The 26665-nt window shown below is 41.8% G+C and overlaps 1 protein-coding gene across 1 annotated transcript; it reads left to right on the forward strand.

Annotated features, from left to right (window-relative positions):
• The first annotated feature begins 1319 nt into the window (after positions 1–1319).
• LOC119739131 (deoxynucleoside triphosphate triphosphohydrolase SAMHD1-like) lies at positions 1320–26594 on the forward strand. Its single transcript, XM_038213960.1, has 15 exons — positions 1320–1752; positions 2295–2361; positions 3294–3393; positions 8718–8878; positions 9769–9884; positions 17043–17113; positions 19332–19472; positions 20163–20378; positions 20785–20870; positions 21227–21283; positions 21939–22122; positions 23242–23352; positions 23661–23765; positions 24661–24798; positions 25697–26594. The coding sequence occupies exons 1-15, from the start codon at positions 1587–1589 to the stop codon at positions 25817–25819; spliced, it is 1842 nt and encodes a 613-aa protein (XP_038069888.1). The 5' UTR covers positions 1320–1586; the 3' UTR covers positions 25820–26594.
• The last annotated feature ends 71 nt before the right edge of the window (positions 26595–26665 follow it).

Raw genomic sequence — 26665 nt, forward strand, 5'->3', positions numbered from 1 at the left:
TTGTACTCGGTACTCGTACTCGAGTACTACTGTAGTACATCTCTAGTTTTATCGTACTCGTGCTTGTATTCATACTCGTACTCGAATGTCGAAGTACTCTTACTCGAAATGACGGTACTCGTACTCGGCCAGCAAAGTGATTGTACTCGACATGTTTAAAATTTATAATCGATCATTAAAGTACTCGTACTTGAATAGCAGTACTCGAAAAAACCCAATGGTATAGCTTGACTGACCACGGTCTTATTTTATCGATACTTTCTGTTTGAAATGGTTGATTGGCTTGCGGAGAAATCAGAGTTTCCTGGATTTCCTCTGCGCATGTCCGGACAAACACATTGAACGGCTTGCCATGAGTGGGTCTGTATATCGGTCTGACTGGCCCTGCTAGTTATACAGTGGCGTAGCCAAGGGGGGGGGGGGCCCCCCCCACTGAGATTTTGAGTTTCTAAAAATAAGTATCATTGATCTACATGACGCCCCCCTCATGAAATGTTCCAGCCCCGCCCCCCCCCCCCCCCCCCCCCAGCGCTCCCCCACTGAAAATTCGTGGCTACGCCACTGCAGTTATGCACAATGAACCATTTGCCTTATGGCCGTATTTGGAAATTAAAGTACTTGTACTTGTACTCAGAATTACAAGACCTGTATCTGTTCTCGAAAGTACAAGTTCTCGTACTTATACTCGGTAACCTAAGTACTCAGCAGTACTCAGTACTCGGACAAAAAGTACTCGACTAACGTACTGGACACAAAGAATATATGTAAACGAAATTTCAGTTGCCTCCATTAGGTAAAAATATGAAGAACAAATTCAGGCCTAGTAAAAGTAGGCTAAAAAAAAGTATAAGTCAAGATTCTCTTGAGAAATAAATGAGAACTACATGTAGCTTGAGTACCGGTAACTCCAGCTGATTTCATCAGGAATTCACATGTGAATTCCTGATGAATTTTTGACTTGGTTTTGCATGATAATTTGGTCTTGCATGAAAATTGTGGGTCTTGCACACAATTTTGGGTATTGTAAGAACAATAGTGCAGCATGATTTTTTGGTGTTAAAAAAAAGGAGTTTGGGATTCATTCCGCTTTGGCTTCCCATACATTCCATCTGAAGCATTGCTAATTTGTATACGTAAACATTAATCTTGACCTTGGAACTGAACTTCCTGGTAACGGTGCAATGGAATATCTATTAGCTGGGCTGTTGGCATGACGATCAATGATAAGTGAGCTGGTGATTATGATCCACCAATCAGATGACAAACATTTACGTACGCGTTGGCTAATTTGCATTGATTATCAATCCTTTGTTGCATGCCACAGCACATATTTTTTGTCAGACACTTCATGTCTGGCTGACACTTCCTGCTTTGAAATGTTGCTTGAAATTACATGTACTGATGTATATCTTCGAAAATACTAGATTTATCCCATGTAATTCCTTTAAATAATTTTTGCCCACTCCAAATTGCCTGATCTACATAAATGTACCAAAACTTAGTTTTGCACCTCCTTGCATTGGGCCAACTGCACAGTGTAGCCACACCTGGTGATTGTGCAAAACCAAACAGACGCAGATACAGAAATGTCCTCCCAGCCTACCAAACGTAGGAAAGTCGATGGGAGTCTGCCATTGACCAGCTTGGCAAACAACCACTTTGATTTTGCTAACTTGGAGAACTGGACACCGGACGACATCTGCAATTATCTAACTGCTAAAGGATTTGCTGATGAAGCACCATTGTTTAAAGGTATGGAGAAGCATGTATTCAATGAATAATGGTTTTTAATTTACCGGAAACCTTTACTTGTATGTTTATATATAATGGTAAAAAAAACCCCCAACCTTATCAACTGTCATGAACCACTACCATGACAACTGGTTAAATTGTTGTTGCTGCACGTATATGTATTAATTTGCTCAGCAACAGTCAAACACATACAGTGTAGGGTGTACAGTACAATATTTTCATCATGAACTACATGTAACCTTCACGATGTCAACTCTATTGACTGTCTGGTCGAGGTCTGTCATAGATTGCTCGATCAGTCTTAATATTGCTAAAGAAAACATATTGCAAAAGAAAACTATAAATACTCCCCCCCCCCCAAAAAAGGAACCCATTGTTTTCTACCATAACCTCTGCCCTTTGCACGCTGCGCTAAAATAATTGTATTAAGAGTAATTGTATGCCGTGCATCTATGCATTTATGGCAAGGAAAAACAACGGATTTTGGGCTGATGAAGGGTATAAACTGATAAATAAAAACTTTCCTTTTGCTTTGTGAATAGAACAAGAAATATCTGGCAAATTTCTGGACAAGCTGACAGAAGACTTGCTCCGCAAGATGGGTGTGAGGTGAGAAAAAGTATATCGTTTTTGAAGATACATTCATTAATTTTAAGACATTTAACCCTATGACTGCCCTGAATCCTTCAAAATCTTCTTTGCCAAAGTGGAGGAATTTGGAGGATTGAGGTTACATGGCAAAAGTTTGTTAATGATTTCGTAGGATGCACTTTGTCGAGGTCTTGGGGCGGACCTTATGTTGTTTTTGCTCAGCCATGTCTCTAAATAGAGACAATTGTGCTTGAAATCCTCCGTACTGCTCCAGGATGACACTGGCCAAGCCCCAACATATTCGACAGTCACTACCGCAGGATTCAGGCAGTGGTCACCCCTTCACGGAACATATTCAAGAAATAATGGAGGAATTTGCAGGATTGAGGCTACATCCTAGCAAGGCCTAAAGAGTTAGGGTTAATAGATTTCCATAATATTATCAAAATGGAGTTTGTCATTGCACCATGTGAAATTGTGAATTGGAATCTCTTTGAGAGTTTTCTGATGACGAGAAGAGCATACTATTCGAAACAATTAATTTCCACAAATTTCAGAACCACACAAATATACATAAAAGAACTTTCGTGTCACATATTATTGTGTGCAAGCTCAGTCACTCCTTTTGTCATGTTTGCTTACTTCATCATTACAGATATGTCCTGGTTATACCCAATATCCAAATGTTTGATCATATCAACCAAATATTCGAAAAGCATTTTTGCGATTCAGATCTTCAAAAAAAAATGTAGTATCGAGAGAGATGATGAACAACGTATGGTTAGTGAATCCCCCTTTCGTGAATGATTTGAGAGTATCCGTGAGGAATTTTAGCTCAAATTTCTTCTTTTCATGGTGCAAATTACCTTGAAATCGTATGTGGTTTCTGTACATTGTGGATTTTTAATCTGGTTTTTTTTTTTGCACGATACTTTCCATTATACTCCCAGCACTTCGAAGACACGCTTATTAAAGATGCTTAAAGAAGTCCACAATCTGAAGAATTTGTGTGACGTTGCCAGGACCAAAGTCCCTGTAGATTCCCTCAAGGTTTGTTAATTTTGTTTCTGAATCTGGTACGATAACTTGTATGTTCTTGTTTTGATTGCCTGTGGAGGACTCTGTCCCATTGTGTATAATACAGTAGAATTTTGCAAATAAAAAAAGAGAAATTGTTGTACCACAAAATGGCTGCTGAAAATGTCTATATTTTGGACCCCATATGTTCATTATAGTGAAGTTGTACATATAAATGTATAGGCCTATTTAATTCTGCAATTTGCTCTGCCGTGCTTTTCATGTACCTTTCCATGCTGTGCTATTTGTGATTGATTTAAAGGGAAATATAGGACCTTTTTCGTTTTTATGCACTTTGTTCCTTTCCAGTTGGAACAATACTCAAAAATCCAAAGAGGAACTTTCAAAACCAAACCTGTTGAAGTTTAAAAAAACACAAGTTTTCTTGCCTGTCTTCACAAAACGGTTGCCAACACCTTTTAACATCATAACCTCTGGTATGAGTAGTAACATTTCAGTTTTCCGATGTGTCCGTTTTTTGTTTGTTGTCCTACCTACCTTTGCTATTTTCAAAAGAAAACTGCCGATGTTTTCCCAATGCCATCGGAGAACATTTCGCCTCGCGTTGGTGCTATAATGTGTGCAGCTGTTGTAAACTAGCAAGAGTAATGTCAAAAGGACGGGAACAGATGGCCTACGTAGCGTAATAAAACACGTTGAATTTGAGGGGTCCGCTCATAAGTCCGATGTCTCATAGGTCCAACGCCGCATAAGTTCAACGCCTCATAGCTCCGATGCCTCAAAAGTCCGAAACAACGTTTGTCCATTGTCGGACCTATGAGGCAGAATTAATGCCTCGTAAGTCCGACGCCTCATAAGTTCGGACTTATGAGGCGTTGGAACTATGAGGTGTCGGACTTCTGATACAGTCGCGAGTTTGACACCGTCGCAAACATCGATAAAGAAGAATATTTCAAAGAACTTGACTTCTCTTTTCTGTGTATGTATATTTCCATTTTCATGTACTTACTGCTCGTATATTTACATGAAGTGATAACCAAACATTTTCTATGGCCAGTGCATGTAGAATGCATGCAGAGCATGTGGCTTAAGGGACATTATAAACATCTTGGAATACGCCCAATTGGGCTACAAAACGGAGAAAACGTGTTAATCGGAGATCACATTTACAGTAGGATATAATCATCCGGGGACGCATCATAAGTCTGACGCCACACAGATCCGACGCCTCATCAGTCCCAAATTTTGGACTATATATGAGGTGACGGACTAATATGAGATATACAATTTATTTTTCCGCCTCATAGGTCACGACGCCTCATAAGTTCGACGCCTCAAGTATCTGGTGATACCTTAATGTCAATGTGTAATTGCTAACTCTAGCAATAAGAGGCGCTATAACATTCTGACATTTTACGCAATGTTTGTATTAATTAATATTGGATGTTGGACTCAAGATGCGTCAGACTTACGAGGACTTGGACTTACGAGGCGTCGGACTTAATTATGAGGCGTCGAACTTATGAGGCGTCGGATTTATGAGGCGTCGGACTTATGGACAGAAATAAAAGTAAATTTGATTGTCGGATCAATGAGGCGTCGGAGCTACGAGGAGTCGGAGCTATGAGGTGTCGGACGTATGAGGCATTGGACTTATAACAAGTATAAGGCGTCAGACCTATGAGGTGTCGAATTACTTATGGGCCTTTATTTGGTTGGGGGATGTGATTTTGTCGGACTAATGAGGCGTCGGACCTGTGAGGCATCGGACTAATGAGCAGACCCGGCCTAATCACCCACACAACTATCCTTTCAAAACTGGGTGTTTTTGTGTTTAACATTCTTGTGTCATTCATGCGAGAATAGATTTTGGGGTTCACTTTTGCGACCCTCAAAAATCGGACTGTTCATGCTAGTTGTGATTCCAGCCGTAAAGTTTTCGGCTTTTGCGGCCGTGTAAGAAACCACGTATGCATTGCGTAATTGACACACACACACAATGTGTTGTACATTGAATGAAAACGACAGGAAAAATGTATGCGTACTCCGTCGTGTCTGATGTAAACAACCAGGTGTTTTTTTTGTCCTTTCACAGGAGCGATAATGCATTAGGTTGGTTTCTAAATTCAAACAGATGTTTGAAATAGGATAAACAATCGACAGTGACATTTTCCAGGATTTCAGGACTTAGTGCCTCTTTAATTGCCCACTACATATATACATGTATACAGAATGCAGTTAGAAAGATTTCTCACACTTGGAAATCCCCCTATCATGCATCACACTGGGAAATCCCCCTATCACGCAATGTGAAATATCCCTATTGCCCAATGTTTCTCACACTGGGAAATACCCCTATACACAGTGCTAACGTGCTAACCAGTACCACAATTAAAACAACAGTACAATACGTGGCGTTTTTGTAGAAAACATGAACCCCAATATTATACTTATTATCACTATTATTATTGTTATTTATTGGCCATGCAAAATTGAAAAAAAAGGCATCTTTTGTCCCATTTAACCGTATTTTCAATTATGGGGTTTTCCATTTTTAAGGGTATTTTGGTGTTTTTTTTGGTTTCTATGCTTTTTGCAAATTTCCATGTTCATGAGCATGAGTGTGATATGTCATTTTAGGCACAAACCTCAATTTTATAGCTATATTTCAACACAAAAAAATTGGCAGAATTTTTTTCTCCTTTTTTTTTGGGGGGGGGGGGGGGGTTGGGGGGGGGGGGGCAAACTCCCTTATTGTGCCATCTTGGCAAAGCCCATTGGCACAGCTGACGGTTTTAAATGTCAAGTGTGCCTTGACTCGCCTCTGGATGATGTCTAAACATGCTTATTCCATTTTAGTCAGGTGGCTTAGATCTAATTTTCGTCAAGATCGTGACCGACTGGTCTAAAGCACCAAACTTGGCAGATAGATTCTTATAGACCTAGAGAAGATATTTAGAAGGGGTGACACCTGAAATTCTTTTGAGAAGGGTGCCTAATTTGCATAAATCGTTAATCCCTGACGTGTAATATATTTATTCCCATATTTGGGTATATTTCCATTTTTTAAATTTTTTTGAAAGGTGTATTTTGGGGATTCTACTTACATATCTTTACTTAAATAACATTTTCCAAAGCATATAAGTGACTGAATAATTATGAGGACATAGTAACGATCCAAAATGGCTACTATTATGACCTAAAATTGCGCGCATTTACCTTGTCTCCAGATATCATCAATTAGTCTTGCCAAACATTAGCATTGATGAACTTCAAATTCACCAAGTAGCTTACTGGTACAGCTACCCTATTAAAACCTTATGCAAAATCATGTGAACTATGATAACATTGTGATATTAAGCCCAGAAAACAAAAACTGGGGAAAACGAGGTGTCCATAAACTAGGCTAACAAGTAGGTGAATGGTTGCCTAACATGGAACACTGGAACAAGTTCAAGGAAATTCCCCTAATTATTGTTGAGAAAAGGTTTTGGCGTAGACAAAATTATTGTAAACAACAATAATCTCTTATTTAGGGGGATTTTGTTGAACTTGTTTAACCCTAAAGGGGCCGGGTTATTTTGACCATCTCTCAGCCGGGGGGGGGGGGCGGATTCGGCCCCCCCCCTAAGATCTCGGCCATCGAGTGACGAACAATTTTGAAACTCGATACATGCATAGAGCAACTCTTCCTTGACATACCCAAGAAATTTCATGACTATAGGTCAAAGGGTTTTGGAATTATGGCTAATTAATTATTCATATGTACGAATGGCAATTCTGCTCTGTGTACACGACGTATATGCGAAAATTCAGTTTTTACGGCGCGTAGCGCCGGAAAATTTTTCGCTACGCGGCAACCCGTGGTCCGATTTTTATGTTTTTGGTATCAAAAGATGCGCAAAGCTCGAGGCTAAAAAGTCATAACAGCTCGGGTTGCGAAATTTTTTTTTTAGAGGCTATCACCTAAAATGTTGAGGGGGGGGGGGCGGATTCCGCCCCCGGCCCTTTTAGGGTTAAGTTCCCACGTTACCCTTCCCGTCCTAGCCCAATTTACGGACACCACATTTTCTCCCCTTTTTTGGTCTTTTGGGCTAAGCATCAAGATGTTATCAATTTTCACTTGATTTCCCACTTATTTTTGTTAGGGTAACTATGCCAGTAAGTAACTTTGTTTATTTGAAGCTCATCAATACCCACGTTTGGCGAGACTAGTTGATGATATCTGAGGAAAAGTTAAATGCGCGTAACTTTAGGGTAAAATAGTAGCACACTCTAAAAACAACTTAGTCAAAATATTGACTGGTTTTCCTAGTTATTGACAATTGACTAGGAATTTAGTTAAACATGCAAAGTTTCATACTATGACTAGAAAAAGTTGTTGGGTTCGACTCCAAATTCAGTTATTGGCATAACTATTTTTCCCAAGTCAATAATACTGACTGGAAAAATCTAGTCAGATTGACTGATTTTCAGTTGCACCCAGCTGACCCTGAATGGCTCGTCAAATTTAACTGGTTTCTAGTCAATCTGACTAATGCTTTTTTAGAGTGCAATTGTGGTTCTTTACTATGTCCTCCTAATTATTCAGTCACTTATATGTTTTACAAAATGTTATTGAAGTAAGAATATGCAAGTAGAATCACCAAAATACACTTTTCAAAAAAAAAATATATATATACCCAAATATGGGAATAAATATATTACACGGCAGGGATGAACGATTTATGCACATTAGGCACCCTTCCCAAAAGAATTTGAGGTGTCACCCCTTCTAAATATCTTCTCTAGGGCTATAAGAATCTATCTGCCAAGTTTGGTGCTTTGGACCAGTCGGTCACGATTCCGACCATATGCCACCTGACTATTTGTTTTGTACATGGGACACAACATCCAAGAGGCGGACTGGGTAATGAACTTGAACTTGGCCACTGTGCACGGCCTGTTGTGGTACAAATAATGCTCTGTGGGCATACCTTGGAGTGTTGAAAAATATGAGGTTGCGGTAAGAAATATCGTAGAAATACTGTTGAAATGACTCTATCGAATCAGTAGTTGTGGTATTAATTTGGCTGCATGTATATCACAAGTTGCCTGCTATATTTTACCTTTTTGGAAAATCGAGATATTCGGCCGAAAATAACCCCTGTGCGAATTGGTGAAAGAATTGCACTTTTAAGTAAATAAAATTAACCAACAATTGAAGGTTGTCAAATAGTTTTCATGCATTTAAGGGGAGCAAAGGTGAACAAAATACATGTATGTTTCTGAGAAAATTTCATTTCGTGGCCCTTTAATGTGCTGTCACTGTGTAATTTGTGATTTTGTCATATTAGGTATTTAACGACCCAATCCATGGGCAAATTGAGCTGCATCCACTCTGCGTTCAGATCATCGACACTCCGCAGTTCCAGAGGTTGCGGTACATCAAACAGCTGGGTTGTGCTTACCTAGTCTTCCCTGGTGCCGCACACAATAGATTTGAGCATTCATTGGGGTAAGAAGTGGCTTGAGAAGGAGACTATTTTCAAGTGCAGTGGATAGAACACTGCTACGCCAAACATTTTTCTATAATGAACATCCCCTTTTGTCTTCTAAATTTTAGGTGCTGTAACAATTAGCAGTGGGGCGGAAAGTAATGCTGCACTAGCCATGATTTTTAGCAACATGTATTTTTATCAAATTCATCAAAAATTGCTATAAAATTAGCAAATTGTACTTTTAATTGAAATAGAACAATATTTTAGGCTGATAGTATCAACTTAAAAATGAAAGAAAATTCAGGTAGGCATACATGTACGTACTACAGTCATTAATAGTGCACGTACAAAGTGCAATGGCAAAATCATGGATTGAGTGACCACGGGGCAACATGCACACGCCACCAGCGCTGCTCAAACATTTATACAAATCCAAATTCAGTGCTAATTGGGTGTATGTTTACAGAAAGAAAATAAAAGCATGTGTATACACAAAAGGGAACTTCTAGTTTTGTGACAAAATACTAGCCAAAATCTGCAGTCTGAAAATCACTCTAACAAAGTCTGGCGGTACAAAACAATCTTTTGTGAACATCACTTTGATCAAGTTTTTTAGTGACATTCGATGTAATAGTTTCTTTGAATAGTAATTGTTTCTTTATTCCAATCATTCTTTTACATTCAAAAGGGTACGTCTTAATTTTTTCTTTAGTGCAAAAACAAAAATCCAAAGTCACACCCAGAGTTTGGTACATGTGAGGCAGAGGCAGATATGCCACAGGGTCTGCTTGAAAAAAAAACCCCGGAACTTTATTTTTGGGACATGGCTGACTGATTCTGCAAAAACTCTGAGCAAGAGGCTCAGGATGAGTGGGACTAACTATACGTTTTGTCTACTTTCCGTCAGAGTGTGTCACTTGGCAGGGAAATTATGTCGGACACTGCAGAAAAAGCAGCAAGACCTGAACATCACAGAGAAAGACGTCCTTTGTGTTGAAATTGCGGGTCTCTGCCATGACTTGGGTAAGGGCATGAAACAAGAACTTCTAGGTATACAAATAATGAAAGTTTATGCCATGGAGTGCAATTATTTGCATGACTAATTTTATGAGGTGGCAGATGGAATGTTTCATTCCGCGAGGCATAGCAGAGTGGAGTGGGACATTCAATCTGTCACCTCATGAAATTATTCTTATCATTGCATGAGCGTGAAACATTCATTATTTGTTTTACACAACAACTGAATAAATCCTCATCATCTGATTGGTCAGATCCACCAAATGCACTACCCCGCAACAGAGTTGTAACGAGTCACTGATTTTTGTGACTCGAGTCGAGTCGAGTCATTTTAAAGCAGTGACTCGAATCAAGTCGAGTCATTAGGTCAACAAGGTCGAGTCGAGTCACAGTGTGTGGTCGAGTCGAGTCGAGTCAAGATGTAGCTCGAGTCAATTCGAGTCACAAATATTTGAACACTATACAATAAATACAATAAAAAGCAACAAACACAAGATGGAAAATCATTTTCTTTTGTTTTTTATTTTAAATTTGGGCTACTACATGTGGTGACACCACATTTGACATTACGGGAATACGGGGCTCCCTGACCGTCATGACCGTATCCCAGATCCTATGCAGTTCTACTTTCTGAGAAAAAAATAGGCCTATATCAAGTATTCAAGTTACCCTGCACAACTTTGAAACGTACAAGTATGAAACGTTTGAACCAAGCCCTTAATTCATGTTCTTGGACAATGCACAAGTTGGCTTATTACTTACTGTCTTGCATGTTTTGCTTTTAAATGTCTGGAAAAGTTCGACGATGTCCCCCACGGCGCTCGCTGATGTTTGATTTGCAAAATGTGCACGACACCTTGAAATGCTTATTTTTCTGTTTGTCTACTTTGTAGTTAGAATCCAAACGATACTAAAGCTGTTTCCATTGTGAACAGCTGTACGCGATTTATTTCTTAATTCTCCGGGTCAGATTTAATACTCACAAAAGATAATGATTGTTAAAACAATTTGCTGACATGAACGTGTATAAAAAACGTACGTGAAAAGCGAACTCGGCTGCTATGCGCATTAATGGACGTAGGAATACAAGGCACCAGTCTATTATGAAAATCCAAAGACACAAAGAATGCTGTATGGTACCCAACCAACAGTTTCCAATGCTAGCTCACGTCACAGATAAGAATTAAGATGTGAAACTTCGATCTTAAAACTGGTTTGGCTTCGGGTCTAGATTTTGTTGTTCGCTGATACTGACAACGTCAAAACCTAATTGCATTATACAAAACTGTTTCTGATTATATAACGGTGGGCCCGTCCGTATCCATTTTCTTTGTGAAATCGGGACATAAATTTAGCCAGCGTTCCACCAAGAGCTTAATAAGAAATCGCCCAAACCAATGATGAAACTTTAGGTTTTTTGGTTGATGGAATAATGGAATACACACGATGTTGGTCCTACAGCAACTTTATTCTAACAATCGAACAACTAGACTACGGTATTCACACAAGAGAGGATTTGGAGACATGTGTCTCGTTTGATGGTTGAAAGAAGAGTGAGCGAAGAAAGTAATAAAGGAGAGTGAGTGAAGAATCTAATAAGTAATGTGGGGCTGACTATCCAATTTAAAAGCAATAAAAACTAGAGACTGAAGGAATGTACTAATGGACTTTGTGGCTAGGTGATAAAATGTGGTAAGAGGGGCAAAGTAATAAAAGTGGGGCTTGGCTCAGTAATAGTAATCAATCAATTAGGGAGATTGATACCATAGGGTCATAACTTTTACCAACCACTGGACTGTTGCTGGGGGCAATGTACGAGGGGTTAAAAGTTCACAAATTAAGCTATAATAATATGGAAGAAAACGCTACAGGAGCCCCCTTCCAGTGAGTGAGAAGTAACAAAAATTGATAAAACACTTAAGAACGAACGAATGTGACATAGCGTTTGGGCCAATTAACTGTGCGGCCTGAGCGGGTTGTACGAGGAGGTGGAATATCTGAGGTTGGGATATTCTGCTCGGTATTTACAGGATTGGTTTGAACTATTGGGATAGAGTGGTTGGGTTTGGGAAGAGCAGAATTCATAGCATGACCTATATCCAAATGGGCAGATTTAAGGCGATCTATGCTAACTGTGTCCTGACGATTGTTCAGTTCAATGACGAAATGTTTAGCTGAACGACTGAGTACTTTGAAAGGTCCGTCGTAAGGCGGTTGTAGAGGTTTGCGCACTGCGTCACGACGAACAAAAACATGAGTGCATGTCTGAAGTTCCTCGGGAACATGCACTGTGGGACGCTGCTGTGCGCGGGTTGTTGGTGGCTGAAGATCCTGCATGGCGCGTTTCAAGCGATGAACATAGTTCGTAGGCTCTAAGGCAGTGGCATCAGTGGTGTTGTCAAAGAATTCGCCAGGCAGGCGAAGTGTGGTGCCATAGACGCGTTCGGCAACACAGTGACCGAAATCGGACTTGACTGCAGTTCGGATTCCCAAGAGAATCAGCGGCAAAGTCTCTGTCCATAGGCTTGCGTCTGGTTGTGCCCGTAGTGATGACTTCAGTTGGCGATGAAAACGTTCCACCAGTCCATTCGCGATTGGGTGATAGGCTGTGGTACGTATGCGGGTGGTACCAAGCAGATTTGTGAGTGCGCAAAAAAGTGCGGATTCAAACTGGGCACCGCGATCAGTGGTGATAACCGATGGAACACCCAATGAGGCAACCCATCGCGTTACAAAAGCACGAGCGACTGTTTCAGCTGTGATGTCAGGTAGAGGGATGGCTTCTGGCCAACGTGTGAAACGGTCAATACAGGTCAACATGTATACACATCCATTGGATGTGGGTAATGGTCCAACAAGATCAATGTGAACATGCGAAAATCGGGCATCTGGAGTTGAAAACTTAGACAGGGGTGCAAAGGTATGGCGATGGACCTTTGAGCGCTGACACTGTATGCACGATTTTGCCCATTGTCGCACATCACGGTTAACACATGGCCAAACGTAGAGGTCCGTGATGAGGCGTTGCGTAGCGCGAATTCCAGGGTGAGATAGGGAGTGTAGAGCGTCAAACACTGCACGACGCATCTCCACTGGAACAAATGGACGTGCGTTTCCAGTAGAAATGTCACAAGTTAATGTAATGTCACATGATGGTAGGGGAACTTGTTTGAACTTGAGCGAGGATGACGATGTGCGCAAGCGTTGAAGTTCCTCGCTGGTGTTCTGCAATTCCGCCATTTTGTGGAAATCGATGAGTGCAGTATGATCCGTGCGAAGAGCATTGAGTTCGACACGAGATAGGGCATCTGCGGCAGGGTTATCTCCACCTTTAACATGTCTGATATCACAGGTAAACTGGGAAACAAAATCGAGGTGGCGAATTTCGCGAGGGGAGTGTCTGTCCATTGTGGTGCCGTGAGCATATGTGAGTGGTTTGTGGTCCGTTAGCACATGAAATTGACGACCCTCGAGTGAGTGACGAAAATGGCGGATGGCAAGGTATATGGCCAAAAGTTCGCGACCAAATGTGCTGTAACGTGTCTCTGCTGGTTGAAGTCGCTTTGAGAAGAAAGCAAGTGGTTGCCATGCATTGTCTATTCGTTGTTGAAGAACAGCTCCCACTGCGACATCCGAAGCGTCCGTCATGACGCACAGAGGCGCGTCTGGCTTTGGATGTGCAAGGAGAGTGGCGTTAGCGAGGGCAACTTTGATAGCGTGAAATGAAACGGTGGCAGAGTCATTCCAAGGGAGTGGTGCCGACTTCTTTCCGGTATTAGAAAGTAGATCGGTGAGTGGTTGGAGGACCTGGGAACACTGGGGAATGAAACGGCGGTAGAAGTTGACGAGACCGAGAAATTCCCTGAGTTTGGTGAGAGTTGTTGGTTGGGGAAAATCACGGATAGCACTGACCTTTCCAGCAAGTGGTTGCACTCCGTGACGGTCAACGTGATGTCCAAGGAATTCCAATGACTCTGTGCCAAACAGACATTTCGCGGGGTTGATGATCACGCCGTATTGTTGGAGGCGGTCAAACAGAAGGCGAAGATGCGTTTCATGTTGATCGGCATCAGTACTGGCAACTAAGAGGTCATCGATGTAGGCATAACAAAAGTCCAAACCTCTTGTTACTTCATCAATGAAGCGTTGGAACGTTTGGGCGGCGTTGCGCAAACCAAATGGCATACGGGTAAACTCGAAGAGCCCAAACGGAGTCGTGATAGCGGTTTTAGCAATATCGTCTGGTGCCATGGGAATCTGATGGTATGCGCGGATGAGGTCGATCTTGGAAAATATCACAGTGCCATGTAGTGATGATGTAAAGTCTTGGATATGTGGCACTGGATAACGATCAGGCACTGTGGATTTGTTGAGAGCCCGATAGTCACCGCATGGACGCCAATCCCCAGGTTGCTTTTTGGGGACCATATGAAGAGGTGAGGACCAGTTACTGGCCGAAGGGCGTACGATACCTAAGTCCATCATGTGTTGGAACTCGTCTTTGGCGACTTTCAAACGGTCAGGTGCAAGACGGCGTGGGCGTGCGGCTGTAGGGGGGCCAGTCGTGATGATATGGTGCTCAACGTTGTGTTTGATTGGAGTGTCACTATAGGTGGGACGCGTTATGCTGGGGAAATCCTTCAAAATGTCCGCAAATCGAGATGGGGTGGGCGGTTTGAAGATGGGGCTGAGCGATGGCGATGTTGATGCTTTTCCATCGATGCTTAAGCTGGTCGTAGCATCAACTAGCCTGCAGTTGCGAATGTCAACAAGAAAGTTGAAATAACGAAGGAAATCTGCGCCTATGATTGCATGTTGAACGTCGGCGACGATGAACACCCATCGGCATGGCCGCCGAATCCCAATGTCAAGTGTCAATGACCTTTCACCATAAGTAGCGATTTGCGTTGCGTTAGCTGCTTGAAGGTCATGTCCATGACAGCGGTGGGCGCGGTCGTGAGATGAAGGAGGGATGACACTCACCTCTGCTCCTGTGTCCACAAGGAATTGTTGCTTCGTTACTCGATCTGTGACATAAAATAGGCGATGAGATGGGGAACGGCCGGCAGAGCATGTCGCCCCTACTTGCCGGCTTGGTCGTTTTCCTGGTGACCGGCCTTATAAGAACATGGCTGCGTACATTTGTGGGCCATAGCTCCAAATTTCTGGTGGTACCAACACTCTGCATCGTGCGTGGCCGTGGCTGCTGATCTACGGTCATCAGTGCGTTGGCGACGCGGTTGACTGCGGCTGCGACTGCGTTCACGTGGACGGCTGGTGAGGTTGGATATCATTGATGCCAAATTCGCTACTTCGGCCCGCAGTTGTTGAATTTCGGTTGGTGGCGGAGATTCAATGGTAGTGATGTGTGCAGAGACGGGTGCCTGGGTAGTGGAGACTTCCATGATTTTATCTGCTAACTTTGCTAATTGGTCGATGTCGACCTCTTCTGAGGTGGAAGCAAGAATTAGCCGAGCATTGGTTGGAAGCCGCTGGAGAAAAAGTTGTTTCATTATTGATGGCTCCAATGTTCGCTCCCCCAAGAGCTGTTGCATCTTGCGGAGCAGTTGGGAGGGTTTTCGATCCCCCAACTCCTCTGTTGTCAAGAGTTGATGCAAGCGTTTTTGTTCAGATTGAGATGTGCGCTTGATAAGCTCCTTTTTTAGCGTTGTGTATGGAGCCTCTGAGGGTGGAGTTATTAAAATATCCCTCACCTCCTGCGCTATAGTTGGCTGCAGGGACGCCACCACATAAGCATATCTGGTGTGTTCGGAGGTTATGCCTCGAGTGGTGAATTGTGCCTCCACTTGGGTGAACCATATTGTTGGGTCAGATGGCCAGTATGGTGGGAGTTTGAGGCTGATGGTAGCGGTTACGGGTGGCTGTGCTGTTGCGCCGGTACTAGTTGTAGCAGGAGTAGTAGGCATCGCTGCAGTTGATTCCAAAATTCCACTGTTTTGTTGTATAGATCACGTCAGGGTCACCAGTTTAGGTTTTTTGGTTGATGGAATAATGGAATACACACGATGTTGGTCCTACAGCAAATTTATTCTAACAATCGAAAAACCTAAACTACGGTATTTACACAAGAGAGGATTTGGAGACATGTGTCTCGTTTGATGGTTGAAAGAAGAGTGAGCGAAGAAAGTAATAAAGGAGAGTGAGTGAAGAATCTAATAAGTAATGTGGGGCTGACTATCCAATTTAAAAGCAATAAAAACTAGAGACTGAAGGAATGAACTAATGGACTTTGTGGCTAGGTGATAAAATGTGGTAAGAGGGACAAAGTAATAAAAGTGGGGCTTGGCTCAGTAATAGTAATCAATCAATTAGGGAGATTGATACCATAGGGTCATAACTTTTACCAACCACTGGACTGTTGCTGGGGGCAATGTACGAGGGGTTAAAAGTTCACAAATTAAGCTATAATAATATGGAAGAAAACGCTACAAAACCACGAATTGAGAAATGTGTTTTAAGTCTGGTTCTGGGTTTAGCATTACATTGTTGTATCATTATGGAGGAAGGAAAACAGACAGCCGCTGTACATGAACGTACATTATTCGCGAACATAACGTAACGTGAACAAAAACTGGCAAAGCGAACGGCGCGGCGTAAGTCATTGCAAATATTTTTCGCAAATAAGTTTTGCTTTTATTTTTGGGACTCAAGTCTTAATTATTAGCCTTCCTCGAGTCGAGTCGAGTCATTCTGATGAGGGACTCGAGTCGAGTCGAGTCATTTGCTCGCAGTGACTCGAGTCGAGTCGAGTAATTTATCCGTCGGGACTCGAGTCGAGTCGAGTCGCCAAAAAATGTGACTCGAGTCGAGTCACTGACTCGAGTCAAGCCAAAACCATATTTTTATAGTATACTTTATAGCCAAAACTATATTTCTACAACCTTTAATTAATTTAATCTTTTTACACAGAAAATAGCATTGTTGCAGCTCCCTTATTTGCTAAAAATAATGGCCAATGCGTGACTTTTTGTCTGTTAATCTGAAAGCAAAGCTCACCCCGTGTAAGGCCATGTCCGAATTACCTGGCTATATATGGCTCGAGTTACACATATGCGCCCACAGACGTGTGTTATTTCCAGCTGTAGCCAAGTAATTCTGACACGATTAAATATTTCTGTGTTGTTACTTTCTATTCTTATTCAGGCCATGGTCCATTTTCCCACATGTTCGATCAGCTCTTTATTCCGGTAACACTACCAGATTCTGAATGGAGGGTAAGCAAGTATGACCAATTACTGCCCCATCATACAAAACAAAACAAATACTCCAGCCTGCAGTCAAGTGTCCGATTTCAATAAGCAGAAAATATTGTTGATGTCCTCTATACGTGTTGCGGCCCCTAATGTGGCTCAAATTTCACAGTATAAAGTGAGATTTCATCAAGCTCACAACAATCACAGCCAGTGAATCCTGCCATGTGAAGGCAAGGAGCATTCAACTGTTAATCCGTCACTTAATTTATTTTGACTGCTGGGCTAGCCTTGTTGATGAAAGTGCCGGCCAGAGAGGGAAGGTTTTAATGAATCGAATGATTTTTTTTAACCTGGGAGGGTTCTGATGAAAGGAATGCTCTTCATATACTATGATCAAAGATAAAAATCTGTTTTAGTACGTGAACTTTCAGAGGCAAACGACACATGGACAAGAAACAAACATGCAGGGGACATGCACACAGGCAGGGTTAATTGGAAGGAGAAACACAAAAAAGGGAATTGGGGAGGGAAGGAAGGTGCACAGCGGATAAAAGGAGATTAGGGAACAAGGGAGTGTGGTGGGAGCGGGGAACAAAAGGGAGGGGGGCCTGCAGGGGGAGCAAAGGAGAGTGGTGATGAATGTAACAGGGTTGAGATAAAAATAGGGAGGGCAACGACAGTGTTGTCAGTGTCTTCGTCCAAGTTCTGCGCCAATTTGTTGAAGACTAACTTCACATTGTTGGGTTTGCAACTTGTGGATGGAGTGCGTAGCCTACTATTTTAACATTGAAGACTGAATTCATAGTTAGAATCTGCTTAAACTCTGAAGGGTTGCGAGCCTTTACAATGAAGGGTTGCGAGCCTCTACAAGAGGGAGGGGGGGACACAAAGGTTGAGTGAAAAGCACATAGGGAAAGATGGATCTGAAACAAATTACACTGGGAGTGATAGAAAAATTAATCGTTGCCTTGTTTGATGTTGAGACCATGTGGTTCAACAGTACAAAGACGCTAATTCATCAGCACTTTCTCCCTGCTGAGACGAACTGATGAGTCCTTGCGACGGCCAAGTGACTCTCCCCTGTAAAGTCATATTGGAAATTGATTGGTTAGGGAGGTTGTTAGGGAGGTTCAAGTGGTAGCCAATTAACAGGGGTGTCCAGCCTCTTTGTGTTGACAGTCCAACTGTACTCCACAGACCTTGCAAGAGATTAGATATGACATTAGATATGTTGCAGGTGATGTTGCCGATGGTGCTGTGACTGTGAGGGTTCCAGACAGCCCATGTTGGCTTCTAGACGTCCCCGCAATCTACGAGATCTGATAGTTCAAGCCGAAGTCCCCATCCTTAAATGCCCCCCTCCCACCCAGCATGGCACTTTTAAAGTGCAGTAGCAGATGTGTTGTTTGCCAGGTCCACATCCAGAAGTCTGATTTCTTTACTGGCCATTCTTCTGGAACCACTCACGGCACCATTGGCAACATCTCCTGCAACACATCTAATGTTGTATATCTATAATCTCTTGAAGGGATGATGGAGTACAGTATATGTTGGGGAGGCTAACACGCTTAAGAAGCGTTTCTGTGGTAATTGAGTAACTGTCGACACCAAGCGACGGGCCTGTTGGCTACAACTTCAACCTCTCTAACCATTCAATTCCCAATATGACATTACAGGGTATAGAGTCACCTGACCGCCGCAAGAACTCAGTTCATCTTAGCAGGGAGAAAGTGTGGATGAAGTGTCTTTGGACTGTTGAACCACATGGTCTCAACATCCAACAAGGCAACGATGTATTTTTCTATCTCTCTTGGTGTAATTTGTTTCAGAGCCATCTTTCCCTCTGTGGTTGTTACTCATCCTTTCTGCCCCTCCCCTTCCTTTTACACTGACTACACTGTTCTTGCCTCCCCTTTCTTCATCTTTACCCTGTTACATGTATCACCACTCTCCTTTGTTCCCCCTGCATCTTTCCCTTCCTTCCCTGACCCCCTTTTGTTCCCCACTGCCACCACACTCCTTTCTTCCCTAACAGTTGTCCATGTGTCATTTGCCTCTAAAGAAGTCTTTGCAAAAACGAAATATATCAGGCCTCTCAAACTTTTTGATTGGTATATTTCAGGTCAATCCAGTCATTGAGCAGCTTGCAGCTGTTTAATTATTTTTTGTATTTTTCATGTTTTAGTACATGTTTGCTATCTTGGTAATTAAGATTTCTGGTTCACCCCATCTTTTACAGCACGAGGATGCCTCGATAGCCATGTTAGATCATCTGATAAAGGCCAACCACCTCGATAGCGTCTTTGCCGACTATGGTTTACACGACCAAGACATCAGCTTCATCATGGACCTAATTGATAAGCCGAAGAAGCAAAATAATGTAAGAACGCAGCGCAGTACTACTATACATAAGAGCAGATTTTGGGGTTTTTTTTGGGAGGGGGGCAGTGGGGGTCCGTATTCTCTGGAGTTGGGGGGGACACTTTGTGAACACACATGCATATTAAAAGAGGAAGTATATAGTAAACTAGAATGCTATAAGGGTTATGGGTCAAATTAAAAAATTAGCTTTTAGCAAAATTAAAATTATGATTTTCTGCGTGGCAAATATTTTTCAGTTTGGAGAGAGGGGAAAATTTCAGTCAGGGAGGGGGGGGGCAGCTTTGGGTTCGCCTCAATGTGAGACCGCTGAGTAGGCCTACACCGCGTTATGAGGAATATTTTTGTTGTTGGGCAAATACAGCATTTTTGGTCCTCGCGTACCTCGTAGCGACAAGTGTTCTTCCCCACAACAATGGAACTAGATGGTGTGTACTTTCAAAGGATACCGAAAGGTATCCTTTATGCTGGAATCACGCATATAAATTTGCTGGAATCACTCTTCCCTGCAATATCATTTTTGTCTAGGCTGTTACCTTTTCTCTGTGTTATATGACCAAAGTACTGTAACAAACAAGCATCCATACTGTTGATTAACCTGTGTTGCGTCTGGGTGTGTCTTCCAAATTCACTCATCATTGCTCAGAAGAAATCTTATCTTCAAGTCATCCTGTATATGTTTTTTTTTCAGAAACGTTTGCCTTACAAAGGCTGTGCCAAGGACAAGAGCTTCCTGTATGAGATTGTCGCCAACAAACGAAACGGTATCGACGTGGACAAGTGGGATTACATCATGCGAGATTGCCACAACCTGGGCATCTCTAGTAGCTTTGACTGCAACCGATTAATGACGTTCTTCCGAGTCAACGAGGTGGAAGGCGAGAAGCAGATATGCGCCAGGGATAAGGTTGGTTTGGAATTTCATCTTCTTAGAGTGAAAGAGCTGCATGAAGTTGAGTCCTTAATGTCTGATCCACCAAGTACACAGAATTGTATGAATTGAGTCTAAATGAGTAGCATTGACTGGATACTCTGAATAAGTTGGAATATGAGTTAGTCCTGTTCACACGTATCATAAGATTTTTGAAATAGCTACAGTTGGTACACATGCGTACTACTCATTGTTGTTGAGTTTTTTTTGCATAGCCAATGGGAAATCTCCGGCAGGGTTTATGTTGTTCACGTAAGATCTCACCCCAGTTTGTATTGCCCAACAGGTGGAATATTAATTGTCACACTAGGTGATTCAGTGGTACTTGGCTCAAAGAAATATGATTTTCTTTGTTTTTTGGCTGTTTCCTATTCTGATTGAGGGAAATTTGAGCGACATGTTCCACGCAAGATACAACCTCCACCGCCGCGCTTACCAGCACAAGGTGACCAAGATCATCGAAATCATGTGAGTTTGTATCCAACATCTTGGAACAGTGCCCTTGAAAATCTGCTGGTGTTCGAACACCCCTCCCCCCTCCCTAACACACACACACACACACTTCCGAACTTCGAAGGTACTTGCTGTTCCCCCCGTTCCCCCAATGTTGACAGATAATAGCCGCTGCTGGTCCAAAAAATCCTTTTGTATGATCCACCACATTTGTGTCAGTCCAAAAAATCCTTTTGTATGATTATTTTTATTTCTCTTCCAAGATATTTAAAATATATTTAATTTTCAAAATGTTCTTCTTTATCTTAAGTGGACTGGAATTAATTTCTGAGTTTTGTTTTCTTCAAATTTTACTTTTTGATCTACGGTAGGCTTGTTGAAGCATTAGTAAAGGCAAACGATCACTTCTTGGTCAAAGGAGAGGAAGGGTGAGTAGAAACTTAGCAACTGAATTTTTAAACAGTTTTAAACGGCTTTACGAGTAAATGCGGATGGGCCCAGCAGGCTACGACTCCTTGGGAAACGATGGCCTTTACAACTCTCACGTACATGTATCCTTCAAATCATCTAGGGCTGTCAATATACACTAAATACTCCATATATATACTCTAAATAAGTTTTAATGTTCGAAAACAACAAAACTACGGGCATATACACTCACGGTTGTGGTGTTATTTAATCACATACTTGCAGCGCCTTATTGTCAAGTGGCACTTTTTGTCGATGATATTATTTTTTTTTGACAGTGGTTCCCATTGTTCACATCATTTTTGCAGGTTAAAGCTGTTTACAGTTAAAAAAAAAACCCAGTTGTTTACAGTTCTTCACATGCGAGTTCTTCGTGCAACTTTTTACCTGTGCCGTATACGCAGTTGCAGTGGGCAGTTTTAATATCGGTCAAACACAGTTTTGTGTAATCGCATACTAGGTTATTCGAAAATGGACAGCTCTACAATCTTTAAGGAAGATAATATGTCTCGTCATTACTTGGAAATTGATTCCACTTGAAAGTACATAGTGTTAACAGCTTTGCCTGTTATTTTTTGGATTACCTTTTTTTTGGAATACGTACGCCTTGTACAGCAAAATGTTGAAGATGTCAGAAGCAATTCATGACATGGTCGCCTACACCAACATGACAGACGACATCATCCTTCAGATCATGCGTTCCGATAACCCAGCCCTGGCTGAGTCCCGTCGCATTCTGGAGATGGTCCAACGACGTCAGCTGTACAAGTTTATTGGCCAGACACAGCGCCTGCCTCCAGTTGAGTATTGAGTAAAATGGTAGCTCAAAATTGTTGGAGTTTTTCAACTTTTTTTCATAACTTTTGACGGAAAAAGTATATATAAATGGGATAACAATTTGATGGAGAGTTAAATGTGATATTTAGAACCGGTTTAGGGACTGCATGGCTGCCATTTTCGGTGGCTATGCATGAGGCCCCTTTTAAATCTGGTTTTAAACCAGACGTTTATAATTGCTCCACAGCACTTTTATCCCGTATGATTGTACCTTATTACTCGTGTATACATGTGGGGTAGAAAACACAAATAGAACAATAGACCCCAATAAGGAAGTCTTTAGTTTGAGATTTCAATAGGAACAGTGAACAAAAGAAGGGAACCAAGGGTCGACCCCATAAGTATGTGATAATAAATAAACTGCGCTTGTATAGCGCTTTCCATCGTATCAACAATCTCAAAGCCCTTTACAATTAATACCCTGTTCATCAGGCCATGGGACTACACGGCAGCCGATATCAGTGTTCAATCAGTCAATCGTAGCTAAGTGTCTTGCCCAAGGGCACAAACACCACGTTCCTGGCAGGGTTCGAACCGCCACGCACTTTCGTACATAAGTCAAACACCGTAACCACTAGACCGTGGCATTCTACGTGTCTAAGACTGGGCAGGCCGTCACCACATTATATGGGGACATTTTTTTTATTGTAAGGCAAATTATAGGACCGAGTTGTGGGGACTTTCTGCTGTCCCCACTGCATATTTGGTCCCAACAAATACCTCGTAGAAACGAATGTCCCCACAACTACAGAACAAGAATGTAACACACTTGGTCTTATAATTATTTGGGGTTTGTTTCTAGTGGCTTATGATATGGGGGTGATTTTTACTTAGTCGTAGATGCTGGGCAATTCACAATGCCACCATGCTTTAAAATTCTATTTGAAAGTTGCTAATACATGTACAGTAAAAAAGAAATCATTAAAATAATAAGGTTTAAAAGTTCAAACACAGGCCAACTGTAATTCTTCAAATGTAAGTACATGCTGACACTTGACATCAGGGAGTATAAAGGCGGCACAAAATTAAAAGGTCACATTTTTTTTCTTTTGTACATTTTGTTTTCCATTTCTGTCCACAGAAGAGTGTTTATAAGGAAGAGGAAGAGATCATGAAAGAAGAGATCATTCAGGCTCAGGAACTCGAGAACATGGACGGTGAACAACTCACCGCCGACCAGCTGATCATACATGTAGGTCGGCTTTGCGCTTGACCGGTAGAGAGCGCAGTTAATTTCTTCTTGGTCTCGATCTGGTTCTGTTTGCTATGTGAACCATTGAGTAACCTCTTGTAATGTGAAAAGGCCTGTTTGACCATGCATATGTGACTATTAAAATACTAAACATTTGTTGACTACTATGATGCGCGACATTATATAATTGTTGCCTGCGAAATTCCGTATTTTCTTCGTGCTGATGATGTCCTGTGTCAAAAACGTAAATTTCTGATCTCGTCCTTTGAATGAGAGAGAAACCTCTTCTTTTGTATGATACTCTACAGATTGTGGATCTGAATTTTGGCAAGGGTGGGAAAAATCCGATCAAAGAAGTGAGATTCTACTCCAAGGCCAACCCCCAGGAAGCAGTCTTGTTGCGAAAGGATCAGGTAGGAAGCCAAGAGAGAGAGAGAGAGAGAGCTAGAGGCTGCGTCCGAATTATTTTGCTGTATACTGCTTGCAATTACACATGCACCTATGGGAACGGCTAATTCACTCGGCGTGGACACGGGTGTTACAGCTGCATGGCCACAGCTATGTTCGGGTGTGCATGCCATAGATATCAACTCTGGCAATGGACTGTGCGCATGAACTGGAGAATGGCGCTGTTTGCAAATTCCACTCAGTCATTTCTAAAGCTTACTAGTGGCAGTCTTTTGAACGTCCAGGATGGTATGTAGACCCTGTGAATGCACAAAAGCTGAGTGGCATTTATTTGGGACCCGTCCAGACAGCTCTTTGGGAGGGACACATCATGCAGATCGATTCGTGCATGTAGGGCCTAGGTGATGGGATTGTGTCTTTGGTGACATAAGCATTGCTTTTGGCACATGTACACTTAGAGTGCATGTATGTCATATAAGAAAGATATCTGGCTATAGGGCAATCGCAGATTTGTCCTTTGAAAAACAATAGGTAGAATAACAAGAAATGGCAGCCATTTTGAGCATTTTGGAAATTGCTTGTTAGTCGATCTGCCTATATTTTTACAAAGGACAAATATGCGATGGCCCTATAGCCAAATATATTTCTTAAGACATCCTCTGACTCCCTTCTTGCTCTGTCTTTGTAAGCTAGTGAGGGTGCGGGGGTAACTTTTGCCTGGAGTCCTCAGGGCTGTTTGAACAGTAAAATAGACTGTAAATAGCCACCAAACAGATGCAGGAATTTTGATAGCAGATGCTAACTGAAATATGAGCAAGGTTTTAATTCACAATTTTAACAAATAGTTCAACCGTGCAAAATAACTTGTTCTCTTCCTCTATTGCCCTTGAAACATTACAGGTTTCACAGCTGCTACCAGAGCATTTTGCTGAGCAGCAAATCCGTGTCTACTGCAAGCGACGTGAGGACAAATACATCAACAAGGCTCATGAGTGCTTCCAGAGCTGGTGTGACAAGAAAAACTACACGGTGCAGAAGGTAAAGGATAGGAATTAAAGCAGACAAGGTGTGTGCTTTTATGTTTGTGTGTTCATGAGTTAATCACGGGTTAGGGGGTGAAGCTGCCGACCCCACAAAGTGAGCAAGGCGGAGCCACGTCATACATACCATGAATGGGCTGCAGATTGTAAGACTACAGTCAGAATTAGCCATTATTAAGTTGTAGGCCTGTTCACAGGTGAAAAATGGGCACCCTCATTGCTTCATTGACTAGTAGAATGTTTAAGCTTTCTCCTTAATACATGTGCACCTCAAATTAAGAACAAAAGATGTTTATCAGCCACCCTTTGGCATAAATATCCTAGCGAGGTGTGGGGGCATGTTCCCCCCCCCACAAATTCAAATACCATCCCTTGGTATTTTCCACCCCCCTTCCCAAATTTGATATTGCCCCCAGAAAACATAAAAATCATAATGCATTATTAATATACCGAATATACTGCATGTATCAGTGGGATGTATATGTATGGCTATTGAATTGAATAAAACAAATGTAAGAAAAAGGGGAAATAACACTTTTCTAAAATTACTACGGCCAGCAGCCCCCAAACATTTGGTTCGGGATCTGCCCTTTGTGCCACCTTTTTAGATGCTGATGCCTCAACCTATACCCCCCCCCCCCCCAACTGAAAAAAATCCCAGCTATGCCATTGGTGCCAACTCACCGATGGCATAGTATTTTTTTTTTCTTTTTCCAACTAAAAAATACCTTGAGTTCCCTTGGTTCTTTTCAGAACCTCACAAGCTCACACAAAAAGAGATTTGCTACATGGTTCAATTTTGTCTTATTACTAAAAAAAAAAAAACCCATATTGACCAATTGCTCAAAAACAGGATGAATATGCCAGTCTTTGGTTTTTTTTATCTCTTATTACAGGCTGAGAATGATGTGCTTGACTCTTCAGAGGCGACCATGGAAGTGTCGACCACAGATGTGTCCTGGTTGCAGGACACCCAGACCCCGGAGAAGCAGAGAATCCCAGATACGGAATTCCAGTGAAAAACTAGCATAATTATTATGAGGTCCAAGAAGGATTGAACTACTTTTCTATCGCAAGCCACACAAAGAAGAAGGAGGCTGCCATTAACCACTGTTGTTGCCCAGGTCATTGGATCACAAGTCTTCACAAATCAGTCACAAGTCGGACGCTTCTACCGTATCTTACAAGCTTTTCAAATGAATCATGACAAGGGCATTCCTTTGTTAATTATTAGTCATCCCCTATAACTTGCGACTAGACTTGCGATTTACTTGTGACCAGATTTATGATGCACTTGTGATCCATTGCAAGTACTTGGACTTCAATACTGTTATATCCCACCTATGTGCAGTGGAGTAGCTAGGCTTAATTATAACATTCTGATGAGGGGGCACACCTTTTTCTAGAGGGGGAATCTGTGAAGGCAAGAGACATATACATTTTATATGTTTCTGTTAGGCATCCATCTTCTTTCTCAAGTTGTGAAACTCCAACTTTCACCTTCTGTTTCTGTCTAAAGTAGCTATAGAAAGCTTTTGGGCTTCTCTTAAATTCCTTCATAAGTCTTTCTTCGTAATATTGGCTTGCGCTTGTCTGACAATTTCCCTGTCTTGTTCCGTTTTTTGTAGCCTACTCTACATAGTCTTTGTACTGAAGTTTTCTGAAGTTTTCAGATTGTACTTTGTTATTATTGATTTCTTTACTTTGGAACATATCCATGGTGGCTTGAATCTCTTCTTTGCTTTCTTCCGTGGTAAATAATATCGCATGGCGGCACTCATTTGAATTTGATTATCATTTTGCGTGCAGCAGCGATTGTATTGCGTGTAGTTCATTAGTTTGTTTTCATTCCTAAAATGAAACAT

Source organism: Patiria miniata, unplaced genomic scaffold, assembly GCF_015706575.1.
Source record: "Patiria miniata isolate m_02_andy unplaced genomic scaffold, ASM1570657v1 HiC_scaffold_30, whole genome shotgun sequence".
NCBI lineage: Eukaryota > Metazoa > Echinodermata > Asteroidea > Valvatida > Asterinidae > Patiria > Patiria miniata.

Coding starts and splice junctions, on each gene's coding strand:
- LOC119739131 (XM_038213960.1), top strand. CDS start 1,587: ATGTCCTCCCAGCCTACCAAACGTAGGAAAGTCGATGGGAGTCTGCCA. Junction 20,379..20,784: donor AGATATGCGCCAGGGATAAG/GTTGGTTTGGAA, acceptor ATTCTGATTGAG/GGAAATTTGAGCGACATGTT. Junction 23,353..23,660: donor CCGACCAGCTGATCATACAT/GTAGGTCGGCTT, acceptor GATACTCTACAG/ATTGTGGATCTGAATTTTGG.